General features: G+C 42.2%; 1 protein-coding gene across 1 annotated transcript in view; it reads right to left on the bottom strand.

Moving 5' to 3' along the window:
• LOC101596132 (phosphatidylinositol 3,4,5-trisphosphate 3-phosphatase TPTE2-like) overlaps window positions 1–16,518 on the bottom strand; it is a 73,734-nt gene that overhangs the window by 1,456 nt on the left and 55,760 nt on the right. The window contains exons 12-18 of the mRNA XM_045155535.1: window positions 14,712–14,770; window positions 12,381–12,461; window positions 8,506–8,611; window positions 5,573–5,661; window positions 2,289–2,381; window positions 1,367–1,437; window positions 264–355 (exon numbers count right to left, since the gene is read on the bottom strand). Coding sequence (XP_045011470.1) covers window positions 264–355; window positions 1,367–1,437; window positions 2,289–2,381; window positions 5,573–5,661; window positions 8,506–8,611; window positions 12,381–12,461; window positions 14,712–14,770 — 591 coding nt within the window. The remainder of the gene's footprint in view (window positions 1–263; window positions 356–1,366; window positions 1,438–2,288; window positions 2,382–5,572; window positions 5,662–8,505; window positions 8,612–12,380; window positions 12,462–14,711; window positions 14,771–16,518) is intronic.

Raw genomic sequence — 16,518 nt, forward strand, 5'->3', positions numbered from 1 at the left:
TGGAACACAATTTCTAACTTGCTCAATTATATGCTCCAAACTTAACAGACTGACACATATGCCTTAACAAAGGAAATCACCATGACATTTTACCTGTATACATTTAATAGATTTCTCAGAAACATATGTACATATATATAAATATACCAGCAAGGACACAGGCTAGAGACATAAGTACATAGCAGGGATTGGGAAGAACATGATTCTATCCAGAAGAGGGTTGCACTCAGTCAGAAGCTAGTGCACAAACAAGCATGTCTCACCAAAGCAGACCTCTACTGCAAACTCTGGACGATAAGTCTTCCATGTTTTGGGCTTATGGAGATTGTCCAATACATTTCTTTGTAGGTAAAGTCTAAAAATGGAAAAGAGCATTACACTTGATTTTAGGGCTAAGAGAAAAGCAGTGCAGTAGCTCACTTATTGGCCATCGCTACAATCACAGCTTGCCTGCGTGTGCGCGTGTACGTGAGTTCTTCCTGCCTCTGGATGGGGGACAAATACCTTAACCTGCCCTGACAAGCACATCAGAACATGGGACTGATTCTTCTAGCAGAGCCTCATCCGGAAACAATGACATCTAGGTTTGTTGTCTGCATTTGTATACATGACAAATTGGTCAGAGACTAGATATGGTAGACAGTCCTTAATTAATTTTTTTTCTCTTTTCTTTCTTTTTTCTTTTCTTTTCTTTTTTTTTTTTTTTTTGGCTTTTTTCAAGGTAGGGTCTCACTCTAGCCCAGGCTGACCTGGAATTCACTATGTAGTCTCAGACTGGCCTTGAACTCACGCAATCCTCCTACCTCTGCCTCCTGAGCGCTGGGATTAAAGGTGTATACCACCATACCCAGCTTAATTCAACTTTTTAATAAAAGGTTTTCAACCCAGTTATTAGAAAATTACCTTTAAGTGAGAGACTATCAGAGGAATGATTTTGGGTGTGGTCACTAATATTTATCAAGTCTTATAACTTCTTCCTGAGATGTAAATGTTCTAGTTGGCTTTTAGACAATTGGATGCCTCCCTCGTTCACACCTGATACTAGCATGGAATTTGATGGTTGGGCCCCTGCCCTAGTCAAGATTCTGAGCAGAAGTATAATAAACTTCCATGGGAGGAATGTACCATCAATTCTGAATCGGAGGAGATTACATTTTTGCTTACAGTCCATTTGCATGGGCTTGGAACTCATACAGAAGTGTGGTTCATGAAAAGCTGTGTTTTAAATGAACCACAGTAAGTGAGGCACTGAAGTAAGTGGTGACTACTTCCATAAACTAAATTTATGACACTAGGCAAAAAACTTGCCTTTTTACAGAGTCATGAAAGATTAAGTGGTTTCTATTAGATTATATTATATCCCTACCTGTTATTTTTTATGAAAGATGTATGAAACCAAAAGAAAAAAGAGCAGTTGTCATAATATTTAGGAAGATTCTGAAAAGACATGGTTAAAGAAAAATCAGGTTAGTTTCTTAGTAAAATTGATACCAATAATTAACAATTTCAAAGATCAAACTTTTTTCTTTTATTCCTCTAGATATGTATTAAGTAGTTATATCCATTAAATGTGCATCACTGTATAGTTTGTGACAATTACTCAAACTCAGGAACATTTTAAGAGAATACTGCTGCCTTTTCTTGCTATTTCTATGAAAATTTCAAGGAAAAATATGTCTGTTGCAACGGTATTTTTTTTTTTTTTTTTTGAGGTAGGGTCTCACTCTAGCCCAGGCTGACCTGGAATTCACTATGTAGTCTCAGGGTGGCCTTGAACTCTACCTCTGCCTCCTGAGTGCTAGGATTAGAGGCATGCCCCACCACGCCCAGCTAAACAAGAAATCTTTATTAGACACGATTAGAAAATTTTTGGTATGGTTTGAGTTGTTTTCCTCCCCTCCCCAGGCCATGGATTGCCAATTTCATCTTCCTTGTTGGGAGTTGTAGCAAAGGAAGGAACTAAACCAAAATCATTTAAAAAACCACAGTAGAAAAGCCTGGGGGGGGGGCGGTGAACAAAGGAGGGTGGAGAGGGGATTACGATCAGGGTGCATCATGTGTGTGTAGAGAGGTGGTCAATGAGAGGTTAAATACGAGAGAAGAAGGCGGCACTGGGCGGGGCAGAGCACTTCGGTCATCCCACAGGGCTGTGGCAGGAGGATCACCAGTCAAGGCCAGCCTGAGCTACACAGTAACTTTCAAGCCAACTTTGTGACCTTGTCTCAAAAAACAAACAAAACAGACCAAACCAGACGAATAATTATAGACATTATTGCTTGATTACTCACCGGACAGAAAAATTTCACCTTCACGTCATCATACAGAGCTGGACACTTGCATAAACTAATTATTACTCTATCTGTTTCAATGTCATGGAATATCTGTGAATAAACACATGGAATTCAGAACTCTAAACCTAGTTCATGATAAGCTAAGCATAACATAAGCCAAACATCTTACCCTTATGAAGTACTCTTGATCTTGTATCCCAGTCATTTCATATAAAAGTAAATGTTAATCTTTTCTATGAAATTCTATTACTGTTGCTTTAATTAGCCCATAAATGTTTGAGGGCTATGGTAGGACATTATTGAAAAACATAGTATTCACATATATAGTAGTTTAACTAAGTGAACATTATTGTTAAACGTGGGTCATCTGATTTTCATACATAAGGCCCTTTAAAATATATTTTTATTTATTTATTTGCAAGCAGAGAGAGAGAAGGGGTGCTGCAGCAAACAAACTCCAGAGGCATGCACAACTCTGTGCATCTGACTTTATGTAGGCCTGGGGAATCAAACTTGGGCCTTTAGGTTTTTCAAGCAAGCTCCTTAACCACTTAGCCATCTCTCTAGCCCTTTAAAAGCCTTGTAAAAGAACTACTATGGAGCTCAGTTTTAAAGATTACATTGACATTAGTAAAGTGATAAATACTAGGTGTGGTGCACCATGCCCGTAACCCCAGTGTTCAGTCAGCAAAGGCAGGAGGTCGGCCACAAACTGAAGGCCAATGTGAGCTCCAGAGCAGGGCCTTTGTTATGGACTTTGTCATGCAACGATGACACCCACAGGAAGAAAGGCTGTGCTAGGTGCTGTGCACATGCTCCTTCCGTCCTGGAAAGGAGTCTCACACAAGGAACAAGGGTGCATAACTGTCAAGGTGTGTGGTAGAGACTGAGGACACTGTTCCACACTGGGCAGATACTGTATGCAGTGCGGAGAGCCAAACAGGAAGACTTCATCCAGCCTCTAGCAGAACTTGCTGTGGAAGGGTTCTAGCAAGTGAAGAATATACCAGACATGGGCTAAAAATTAGAGTTTTATTCCAAGATGACTCATTCTACCTGGATTGAGTCTTGTGGGTCAAGTTACTGATAGAAATAAGCTCATGATAGGGATATTATACCTTAAAAAGCCAGGGAAATAAAAGGGAAAAGTTACTAGGAATATAATGGGGATTTCCGATGTGACAAAATGGTTTATACTTGTCACACACAATCTTTACTTAGTAATTTATAGTTTACAAGTTAGTTTACATGCAGTATCTAATTCTCACAATATTTGAACTGTAATATTTGTTTAAGTCAGTGTCTCATGTAGCCCAGACTGGCCTTGCAGCCAAGGACAAACTTTTGACCCTCCCAAGTGGTAGGGTTAGAAACCTATAATACTGCACCCCATCTAGGCAGTGTTGGGGGTTGAACTCAGGGCTTTGTGCATTTGTGCACTGGGAAAGTACTCTACCAACTGAGCTACAGCTCCAGACATGGTCTTTACTTTATAGATAAGAATGTTGACTCAAACATTACTGGCTTTGACTGTAATCTTCTCTATATTTTTTCACAATGAGAGCATAATTTCAGGATACACAGTATAGGATTCCACACACTACATTATATAAAGGGAAAGACAAGTTCAGGAGACAATTTATAGAATCTAGAATATGAGCAAATGAGGCCCTGGACTAGTAGTAACAATGGAGTCATAGAGAGCAAAGAGAAATTTGAAAGGAATTCACAATTAATTGGATTTAAGTGCCATGAATAGGCTGAAGAGATGGCTTAGTGGTTAAGGAGCTTGCCTTCAAAGCCAAAGGACCCAGGTTCAATTTCCTAAGACCTGTGTAAGCCAGATGCACAAGGTAGCACATGCATCTGGAGTTTGTTTGCAACAGCTGGAGGCCTTGGTGTGCCCATTCTCATTCTTTCTCCCTCTCTCTGCCTCCTTCTCTCTTCTCAAATAAATAAAACATTTTTTAAAATTTTTATTAGCATTTTCCATGATTATAAAAAAAATCCCATGAAAATTCCCCCCCCCCCACTTTCCCCTTTGAAATTCCATTCTCCATCATATTACCTCCCCAAAATAAAATATTTTTAAAGAGAATCAAAAACAATACTAGGTTTGAGTGAGAGAATACTGGTCACGAGCAGAAGTGAGAAGAAAGCTTGCTGATACACAGGGATTGACGAATGTGTCTGAGTGACTGTGGGGAAGAGTGTGGAGAAGCAAGCCCTGCCAGGGCCACACAGGCGCTCCTAAGTAGTTTAAAGAAGGGGGATGGCTGAGCCTAGGCAAGCAGAGAGCGGTAAAGCCCAAGGTCAGGCCTGGGAGAATGCCTCAGCCAGGGGAGGCCAAGTGCATGTGCGCGTGTGCACACACACACACACACACACACACACACACACACACACAAGCAAGGGGTGTAGAGGAGGGGGCCAAGAGTGGGTAACAAAAGAGCTTCACACAAGAGCCTAGAAGGAAATTCTAGAAGTTTACACTTCTTAGATCTGTGAAGGAAACGTTCATATTGTCCGTTTCAGAAAAGGTCTACAACCCTTAGTTATCTTTCCCAACATGTTAGCTAATCACTGCCGCCCAGGCTCTGCTGCTTTGGTATGGGGGGTGAGGGTTCCCCCTCTCTACTCTGTAAACTCTCTGCTTCTTGGGCTGCTGTATGACAGAACGTCTGGGTCAGAATCACTGAGGACATGGATCAGTCTGAAGATTTATGGATCCCTTTCCAGATTTCCTGAATCGCACTTCTGGGTTGGGTGGGGGAGGGACAGTCTCGGAGTGTGCAGCATTATATGCTTCTAAAAGAAGCGACCAGCAGATGGTAAGATGGCAAAACCTGCCCGGCTGCATGAACTGGGAGGAAGCTTAGCAGTCGTAGGAAAGGGAAAGTCAAAGCAGTGCTGAGTTGAAGTTCATGGGCATGCCTTGGGCTTGGAGAGATGGCTCAGTGGTTAAGGGCACTTGCTTGCAAAAACTGTTTTGAACAATGAGGTGAGTTTAGCTCTGGTTGTGGAGATCAACATGTAGATTTGTTATGGAGTTTAATACAGAAAAATCTCAGTTTCTATGTTCTCTTCTCTTTCTCCCTCCCTCCCCTACTCTCCCTTCCTTCTTCCTCTGTGTGTTTTAGACAGGGTCTCATGTAGCTCAGGCTGGCTGCAAACTTGCTGTATAGACAAGATGCCCTTCAGCCCTGATCCCCTGTCTCCACTGCCCGCATGCTAGGCTTACAAGTATGTCACCACACCCAGCTCCATATGTGTTCTTTTACCATACAGTTTTTGGAGGAACGACAGGAAAAGATGGTCTTCTGACATATAATTTGTACTTCTAGATCACTTCCATTGCCTTTTCCAACACCTGAATAAAATAAAAAAAATGCTTGTTAAAGATCAAATGTCTATTATTATTATTATTATTATTATTATTATTATTATTATTATTTTGTTTTGTTTTTTGAGGTAGGGTCTCACTCCAGTCCAGCCTGACCTGGAAATCACTACGTAGTCTCAGGGTGGCCTTGAACTCACGGTGATCCTTCTACCTCTGCCTCCCGCTGAGGGCTTGGATTAAAGGCATGTGCCACCATGCCCGGCTAAATGTCTATTATTATTATGACTTAAAAAGAAAATGTATTCTCCCAGTGAACAATATGGTCATATTAATTATTTGATTGTGTGTGGATTTTGGTTTTGAAAACAAGATCTTGAAAGTCCAATTTTGTCCCCTAAGGCAGAATTTATAAGGCTATAAAGAAAGAGAAAACATGTAAGTCAGCTTCCCTACCTCAAAACAAACAACAAAACCTCTTCAGACTGAATTCCTCTAGACTACATTGTTTAGTACTCACAGAAGATTGCATAGATACTGTCATACCCATTGCACACACCATTGGAACTGAGGCATAATACACCAACACACACTCAGGTAGGAGACAGGCTGCCAGGTGACTGACTTGGTCTTATCACTGGGCTTGCATTGCGTAGCAGAAGCAATCTCTCCATCAGCACAATGTGCTGTCTATCCTGGTGCAGAACACAGTAGTGTGGATGTTTGTTGGGCCCCACTGACTGGAAAGAACAGGGAGGGAGGCACTGCCTGTCCTAGACTTTCTGCCACAAGGCTGGCACCTTGCCCCCTGTGGTCTGACCATACTTAGGACCCTCGGTGAGGTCACACGGCTCCCATGAGACATTGCTAGTGGAGGGCTTTGCAGGCTGAGTTCTATGCCCAGGTAGTCTCCTTCCAGAACAGAGAATCTGCTCACACACAGTGCTTCTTTGGAAGTCTAGATCAATATTTCCCATAGAAACAACAGGTTAAAATTTGTTTTCAGAAGCCAAAAATCTAAATAACTCTAACTCAAGTCCTAAATAATCTGTAGTAGTTCATTAAACAAGCCTATGTAAATTATTTATCAGTTTTAATTTTTATTCAAAATGTTTCCTTCTCTTAATAATTGGATAAATGTGAAGAAAATGTCTATATCTTATTTTGTACAACTTCTAAGACAGGCAGATATCCTAAACAGTCTTGGGGGACACTAGTGCCTTGGTCCCATGGCTTCAATGGCATTCGGCACTTGGGACCACCACATGGTCCATGATCCAGTTGGTATGTGACTTTTGCTTTAAAAGTTATGAAGCATTGGCCTTAGCTGTGTTTCTGGCAGTCGGACGATATGACCTCTGCTCTCTCATCTCTGCTCAGAGTGGGCCATGTGGGGAAGCCTCGTGGCGATGCAGACAGCTATGAGACTGGAGGATGGTTCTGTTCCCTGCTGCCTTTCCTTTTTTATATTCCAGAGATTGGTTGGCAAATGGACAAGGTTTCCTGCCTTCCCTGTGTGATGGTGGTTCTCAGCCAAGGTCCTTTCTTCTGACATTCCAGAACCTGATCTTCATCTCTTTGGAGGTCAGTAGGGTCTCTGGGGTCCTCTCATAGAGCCCAGCTTTCTTCTTCTCTTTCTACCTTCATGTAGATCCACACAGGCAGAACCCAAGTTCTGCCCTTTAGGAAGCTTGTCTTCACCCATACCTCTATGTGCTCGAACCCTGTAGTTGGCTCTTTATACACTCACTTTTGTCCTTTACTTGACTTGTGTGTAGTGTGTGTGCATGTGGGCACCTCACAGGTATCTCTCTCTCTGTCTCTCTGTGAGTGTATGTGTGGAGGCCAGAGGTCACAATCAGTGTCTTTTTCAGTTGCTTTCTACCTTATGTTTTAAGACGAAGAGCCTCTCACTCAGCTAGAGATCTCTGATTCAGCTAGGCCAGCTACCAGAAAGCCTCAAGATCCTCTTGTCTCCAACTTCCCAGGGCTGCATTGCGATTATAGATGCATTCCAGCACACCCAACACTTTACATGGGTTCCGGGAATCCAAACTCCAGTTCTCATGCTTGCATGGCACCCACTTTTAACTACCTACAACCCAGGAACCACTTGAGGGCAGTGAATACTGGTACATTGCCTAACCCAATCAGTCGCTCAGTGGTTATGTAGTAATAAATACAGTAAAACAGGGCTGAGGAGATGGCTTGGTGGTTAAAGGCACGTTCTTGCAAACCCTGAAAGCCAGGGTTTTTGTTCCCCAGTACCCACATAAAGTTAGATGCACAATGTGGTGCATGTGTCTGGAGTTTGTTTGCAGTGGCAAGAGGCCCAGGCAGGTCCATTCATTTTCTCTCTCTCAAATAAATATTAAAAAATTTAAAAATGAAGAACATATTTGCTGAACAGATATTTAAGGCATCATGGTGGAAATTCTGGGGCTGAGATGTATAGCAGAAAGAGAAAGGGGAAAGGAGAAACCAGGGTGAAGAGCAAAAATGGTCTCTGAAAGGGGTAAGTGAGCGAATTACATGCAGAGGGACCTGAACAAGAGGTTGGTATGGGACACAAGTGGTCTCAAGGGTTCACTGGCACTTCTTTCCCCTGGCCGAGGCTCCATCCTGAGAAGTCCACTCTGGACTGAGGCCAGAGGAGCACTGAGAACAGAAGACCAACAGATGGCAGGAGAGGGAAGAAAAGGGACATCTAAGCATTGTCCAGCCAGCCAGCAGTTCCAGAGCGAGGGATCATGTGTGAGGAACATACAAAGACAGCTGGGCACTGTATTCATCAGTGAGACTCTCCAAACCCATGGGGATTCTGGCCCTCCTACCCTGCTCTTCAGTTAAAAAAAAAAAAAAAAAAGGACTTACCATGAATGGAATGAATGATGAAATTTTTAATCTCAAGTACTTTTCTTGGCGGGAGAGTACCATGGTGAAACTGTATCACCTGTCCAAAATAGTTAACATACCTACCCTGCAAAGCAACAGAAATTTATATTGGGGGATTTTATTTTATTTTTTAAATGGTTTTATTTATTTATTTGAGAGACACACACACAGAGAGAGAGAGAGAGAGAGAGAGAGAGAGAGAGAGAGAGAGGGAGATAGAGAGGATGGGTGTGCCAGGGCCTCCAACCACTGCAAACAAACTCCAGATGCATGCACTACCATCACCATCTGACTTACATAGGTCCTGGGGGATCGAACCTGGGTACTTTGGCTTTGTAGGCAAGCACCTTAATCACTAGTTATATTGGGGAATTTTAAATATGAATGAAAGCCTGAAGTCAGCATTCCTAAGTCCTAATATCCCCCTGCCCTTTCTTTTTTTTTTTTTTGGTTTTCGAGGTAAGGTCTCACTCTAGCCCAGGCTGACCTGGAACTCACTATGGAGTCTCAGGGTGGCCTCGAACTCACGGTGATCCTCCTACCTCTGCCTCCCGAGTGCTGGGATTAAAGGCGTGCGCCACCATGCCCGGCTCCCCCTACCCTTTCTTTCTCGCTCAAAAAGCTTACTAAAAACAGTTCAGAAGTTAAGGAAAAATTGGTAAAGTATTATTAGATAACTAGGTGTTTTTATGTATGCTGCTTCATGACTGACTATCTATCATGGAAAAACCATTCACCTCTGTGCTATGGGGAAGTAACATGAAGAGTCAGTTCTTGCATACAGGCTGCTCATGTTTGAGAAGGTAGCTATTTAGATATTACACCACAAACAGCCACAGCATTTCAGAATGGGGGCTGAAGTTTAGTTATGACCGAGTTAGTGGAGAGTAGCCTCCAGTCATGAGAGAAGGTTATACACGAAGTCTCCAGAGGAAGACCTCCATATGTCAGTTGGTCACATGTCACTCTTCTCTGTCCCTTCAAGCTAGGAGACTTCATTGTATTTTTCTTTTTATTATTGCTTTTACGAGGAAGCCTTGGGATTCTCTTAGCCTCATCCTTTCCTAGGACAAGCTGCTCATGGGACTTTCCTTGGCTTTGTTTTCAAGAGGCTGAAGCATTCTGGAGTTGAAGCAACTGGAAAGTGATGATAAAATTAACTAATGTCCTACTTTCTGTTAGAAATGGCTGCCACTGGTCTCTCTGAGCCTAGTGTGCTTTCTCTTATATGCAGACCTAGATTTAAAACTATATAGGTAAGATGTGTGTGTGTGTGTGTGTGTATTTGTGTGTGCAAAAACTAGAAGGGGATCATGAGGAGGAAGAGATCTTAGGGATGTGGAGAACAGAAAAAGTAACAGAGCACGTGTGATAAGCAAGCAGAAGGGGTCTTAACCAGGACAAGGACGGGGCGCCAGCCAGGTAGCTAGGGGGCATGGGGAGGACAAAGGACTTCGGCCCATCACCAGCTGAGCTTACTCCTTCCCTAGCCACCCTCCTCAGAGTCCTCAACCCACTCTCCAAGACTGAGGAACAACGAAGAACAACAACGTGTGTGTATAAAAATGCCACTGCAGTCATAAGAAAGTCTCCTGGATGTTCTTAACTCTGGGGCAGGTGCAGTGTGGCCAGTGGGGCAGCCTATAACGAAGGGCAGAACGCGGCAATATCTAAGAAGTCCACCCACCAGAAGGCACCTGTCCTGTGGCCTCACCAACGCACGTCTCAAAGCGCTCATTGCTATCTGCCACAATTGGTAGTAAGGGGCTTTTTAGATCATCTTATATCACATGACATTCTTCTGGAATAAAATGATCTGATGACTGGACTTTCCTTCAAAATAATCCAGGCTTAGGGAAAGAAAACGGAGAGTGGTATTGAGGACTCTGAGGAGAGTGGCTAGGGAAGGAGCAAGCATGGCTGGTGATGGGCTGAACTGAACGTCAATGTGTTCACCGTGAGTTCTCTCTACTTTTGTTGGCACCCTCCCCCGCACAGACTTACTTGTCTATTGAAGGCTTGGCTCCTAATGCAGCAGTGTCCAGAGCTGGGCTTTTGGGAAGTAACTGATTATGAGGGCTCTAACTTTACATTAATCCCTTGATTACTTTAACTTGATGTTTGGCATTTTTGGGAGGTGGTGAAAATTTTAGGAGGCAGGCCCTACTTGGAGACAGGAGGTCACTGGGACATGCCTTTCAAGGATATATCTTGGCCCCTGTCGTTTCCTTCTCTCTCTGATTCCTGGCTACCATAGTGTGAGCGGCACCCTCTCTCCTCTCCCTCACTTAGGCCCAAAGCAATAGGGTCAAGTGACCAAGAGCTGAAACTGATCAAGCTGTGAGCCAAAAGAAATTTATCTTCCTTTAAGTTATTTTCATGGGCATTTGCCATAGCATCTAAAGTCTGACTAACAGTATATTTGGAAATTTTCACAGTAAAATGGTTTTGAAAAGAAAAAAAATAGTAAAACATATTTTACATAGTAATTTAGGTATTCAATGAGATAAATTTAATAAAAGTATAGCAATATCTGCTATATAAGGGTTTTCATTTTTTATGTTAGGGAGAGAGACAGAGAATTGGCGCACCAGGGCCTCAGCCACTGAACTCGAACACCAGACGCTTGCGCCACCTAGTGGGCATGTGTGATCTTGTGCTTGCCTCACCTTTGTGCATCTAGGTTCTGTGGGATTGAGAGAGTGGAACATGGTTCCTTAGGCTTCATAGGCAAGTGCCTTAACTGGTAGGCCATCTCTCTGGCCCCCAGAGTTTTTTTGAGACACGGTTTTGTGTATCCCCAAGCTAATCTCATATTTGAGGTCCTCCTACCTTGGCTGCTCAGTCTATAGGCAGAAGCACCCTGTCCTGGCTTATAATAATAATTATTAATTAATAACATTATTAATAATTATTAATTAATTAATATTATTACTAATAATAGTTATTAATTATTATTATTATTACTTTGGTTTTTCGAGGTAGGGTCTCCCTGTAGCCCAGGCTGACCTGGAATTCACTATGTAGTCTCAGGGTGGCCTCAAACTCATGGCAATCCTCCTACCTCTGCCTCTCAAGTGCTGGGATTAAAGGTGTGCACCACCATGCCCAGCTTTATAATAGTATTTTTTAAAAATCTGTATTTTAGGGCTGGAGAGATGGCTTAGCGGTTAAGCGCTTGCCTGTGAAGCCTAAGGACCCCGGTTCGAGGCTCGGTTCCCCAGGTCCCACGTTAGCCAGATGCACAAGGGGCGCACGTGTCTGGAATTTGTTTGCAGAGGCTGGAAGCCCTGGCGCGCCCATTCCCTCTCTCTCTCCCTTTATCTGTCTTTGACTCTGTGTCTGTCTCTCTCAAATAAAATTAAAAAAAATTTAAAAAAAATCTGCATCTTAGCCTTTCATCTTCTTTTAAAATACTTCCCCCACACAAGCACATAGGAAGAGAATCATCTAGAACAGCCCCTGCAAAGGTTAATTGCTCATTTGTCCTAGAGTAGGAGCTTATGAAAGACTGAGTTCCTTTTTAAGGGAAATCTAAAGCTAGAATTCCAGATCATCTTCACAAGAGTCTTACATATTAGATCCTCCTACTTTGGGGAAGCAACAAATCTTGAACTCTGTAAACAGCAGCAAGGATAAAAGGAAGTACAATGTTGGAAGAGATGACAAGGTTCCTAAGCACAAGCAGTGTCTGCGGGCTCTTAGCCTCAGGAAGGGACCAAACACTGTCACAAGGCATCCAAGTGCTTTCCTACCACCACAGGCCAGAGTAAAATACTACCCCAGATGACAAGTGCTAATCCTAACCTCTCTCCCCGCCAAAAAAACCCTCCCCCTTTAAAAAGAAAACTTACCTGAGAAGGAGTTTCTACTCCTTGATATTTCGAGCTGCTGCTTTGATCTGTTCGCCGATCCCCAAAATAATAAAGGCTTTCCTACAGCAAGGGAGACAATCAAAGCATGGGTCACCTGCACTTTTATCCTTTCCTACATTAGATATTCTTAAGTTCCTAAGTTCCTTAAGTTGGTGATATTTGGGCAGAAGCTACCCAAAATAATACAATTAATAAGACTATGCCAATATCTTTTCTAGTTTAAAGTCTCATAAAGGCATGGGATTTTAGAGCAGTAAAAGCATTTAGAAATAAATCATCTGGCCCAAACTTTTTATTTCATAGTCAGAAACAGAGGTCAAAATGAAACCAAGTTACTCACGCTACAGCCAAGTAGAGGCAGCTCAAGACTGCAGCTGGATCTACCAAGACCAATGGCCTTAAAACAATCACTTGGGTAAACACCCTTGACACAATTACATTAGTAATGTCAGACACCCCCCCTCAATACCCTTACAACAATCACATTAGTAAACATCAGAGACACCCTCTCAACACCCTTGACACAATTACATTAGTAATGTCAGACACCCCCCCTCAATACCCTTACAACAATCACATTAGTAAACATCAGAGACACCCCTCTCAATACCCTTTTAACAATCACATTAGTAACTGTCAGAGACTCCTTCTGAACACCCTTGAAACAATCACATTAATAAATGTCAGAGACAATACTAACCTTTTGATACTTTCTTTTTTTTTTTTGGTTTTTCGAGGTAGGGTCTCACTCTAGCCCAGGCTGACCTGGAATTCACTATGGAGTTATGGAGTCTCAGGGTGGCCTCGAACTCACTGCAATCCTCCTACCTCTACCTCCCGAGTGCTGGGATTAAAGGCGTGCGCCACCATGCCCGACTCTTTTGATACTTTCTACTCCACTCTATTCCCTTTTATTTAGAGAAATGCTGGTCATAATCCAATACGTTGATTTTATCATTCACTAATTATTAGCTATAATTTGAAAATCACTGTCCATTTTCTTTATTTTTTTTCTTTTATCCGTGCCTTTAGCCCCCTGGCATCAGCTCAATGGGTCTAGACCAGAGGCAGACATAGTGTGGTCCATAGGCCCTGGATGTTACAGGGAGCCAGTACAGGACACTCACGTTTTAAAACCCGTGTGTGTTGACTGAGGAGAAGAGGGGATGGTGGGATTAGAGACATGGGCGTGACCACTGTTTCTGTTCCACAGCAGGTGAGCAGAGTTGCTGGGGGACAGCCTGGCAGCAGCCACTTCCCACAAAGCCTGAGCAGTAGAATGAATGTGAATTCAGCTTGAAGATGTGAAAACAGCCCATCTTGTCCCTTTAGAATCTTCCAGAGGTCACATATTCCCTTTATTTGCCTTTGCAGAGATAATAATATATAGGAAAGACTGCTGTGACTTGGAAAGTGATAACATTTTGGATTCAGCAGTTCTAAGGATGGTTGAGGTCCTTTGGGAAACTTACCTGATTAGTCTTGATAGTCTTACTTAAGAGAAAGAAGTCATGTGATTGGTGTACAGGGAGAGGGCAACATTCGTGATTACTGAGGTTTTTATGTTTTGTTTTGTTCATGGGTTTTCTGTTTGTTTACATGTGTGTTTGTTTTTTTCTGTAGCCCTAGCTGCCTTGATGTGAGGTTCTCCTACTTTAACCTGGAGTGCTGGAATCAGGGGCAGGTGCACACTGGATTGAGGCTTTTTATACTTCACAATTTGACTTCACATACTTTATTCTTGTACCTTTCAGGTTCTATTTTACTTAGAATGCTGATATTGTATATGGCATGAGTTTTTTCCATTAATTTTTACAACACTGCATTTAATTTTAATTGCTGAGGTTTCTAGCATCCTTTGAAATTTAAAATTTTAAATCAGGGGGCTGGAGATATGTCTTAGTGGCTAAGACATCTGTCTAAAAAGCCAAAGGACCCAGGTTCAATTCCCCAAGACCCACGTTAGCCAGATGCACAAGGGGGCTCATGCATGTGGAGTTCGTTTGCAATGGCTGGAGGCCCTGGCGTACCCATTCTCTCTCTCTTTCCCCTTCTTTCTCTGTCAAATAAATAAAAAAAATAAAAATAAAAATGTTTTAAAATTTTAAATCTGACCTAGACCTGGCCTAGAGCAAAAGGTAGTTATGTAAATTAATGCAATTAATACATTAAACAAGGACATACCAAATCCACGCTTTCTAAAAGAATACCAACTCTCCAATTTCATTTGCAACTTAACATTTTACCAGCAATGTTCAGAATGACCAAATTTACTCCATATAAGACAGAGTATAGCAATGGTTTTCATACCTTTGCATCTAAAGCTTTACTGGATATGAGGTAGACACAAGCCATAATTCCCGTTCTTCCTAGAAAAGAAGTTAGTTGAAGGAATTATTGTTCCCTGTGGTGCTTGGTATAAAAATACACTTAGACATATTCAAAGAGTAAATTTTGTATTGTTTTTACCCTAAATGTGTTTGTCCCAAATATTTCAATTCAGAAATAGCCAAAGTGACCTCACGGCTCTGAGGCTGTGTCTGGAACTAAGCCTCCTAGCAGCGGGATGACGTGCATGCACTCACTTGGGTTTCTTCACTCACTAAGGCCGGGCATTGCGGTCAAGGCAGAGGGGAGCAGCTCTGACCAGGGCTTGAGGGGGACCAGCACTGCCTCCTCATCAATCACTAACTATACACTCTGTTTCTGGAACTATCATAAGTATCTGAAAAGATTAAAAAGGCTGAGAACCACAATATCACCTAGCATTTGCAGTACCTATCATTTTAGTTAGAATGAGTGAATGGTGGACTTTTTTGAGACAGGCTCTCATGTAGCCTAAACTGGTATCAAATTCTCTATGTAGCCAAGATGACTGAACTTCTAATCCTCTTGCCTCCATTTCACAAGGGTTAGGATTACAGGCAGGGGCCATACCCAGTGAAGGATCAATTTTTATAAAAAAGATTATTTGTTTATTTATGAGAGACAGAAAGAATGGGAACACCAGGATCTCCTGTCACTGCCAAATATATTATACTTTGTGTATATGGATTTCCATGGATACTGGGAAATCAAACTGGGCCATCAGGCTTGCAAGCAAGTGCCTTTAACTGCTGAGCCATCTCTCCAGCCCATGTAGTTTCTTGTTTTGGTTTTTCCCAGGTAGGGTCTCTCTCTCTCCCAGGATAACCTAGAATTCATTCTGTACTTCCAGGATAGCCTCAAACTCACAGGATCTTCCTTCCATTGCCTCCTGAGTGCTAGCATTAAAGGCATGCACCACTACACCTGGCTAAAGAGTTTTTAATTGTAATAGAAAACTAAGTCTCCCCACAGTGATCACTGATAACCTCACTGAGGAGGGCCTGCAGTGGAATGTGGGTGGAGGGGAGGGGATATAGGAATATATGATGGGAATATGATCAATGTGCAATATGCTCATATATTAAAGTTCTCAGTAAATTAAGCTAACAAGTAAGAAAGTAGGTCTCAATGTAACACACACACACACACACAAGACAGTACATCTCCCCCAAGAAGTACCAATCCCACAACAGAGGACCCCATGAGAGCCACCTAGAAGAAACTCTAGACAAAAAGCTTAAAAGAATGATTATAAACATGTACAAAGAACTCAAAGAGGACACAGATAAGTGTGTAAATGAAAGTCTGAATAAACTTAAAGGACATACAACACAGGTAGATGAAATGAAGAAGTCTAACCAGGATATGAAAGTGGAACTCAACAAAGACATAGAAACCATGAAGAAAAACCAAACAGAAATAAAGCTGGAAATGAAAAATAGAAATCAAACAAAAAGCTCCATGGAGAGTTTCACCAATAAAATGGAGTAAAGACCTTAATGTAAGACCTGAAACTCTTTCTTTAAATCTTATTTTTATTTGTTTATTTATTTATTTGACAGAGAAAGAAGGAGGGAGAGAGAGAGAGAGAGCATGGGCATGTCAGGGCCTTTAGCCACTGCAAATGAACTCCAGACATGTGCACCCCTTTGTGCATCTGGCTAACATGGGTCCTGGAGAATCGAACCTGGGTCCTGTGGTTTTGTAGGAAAATGCCTTAACCGCTAAGCCATCTCTCCAGCCTGACCTG

This window comes from Jaculus jaculus, chromosome 7, assembly GCF_020740685.1.
Source record: "Jaculus jaculus isolate mJacJac1 chromosome 7, mJacJac1.mat.Y.cur, whole genome shotgun sequence".
Lineage (NCBI taxonomy): Eukaryota > Metazoa > Chordata > Mammalia > Rodentia > Dipodidae > Jaculus > Jaculus jaculus.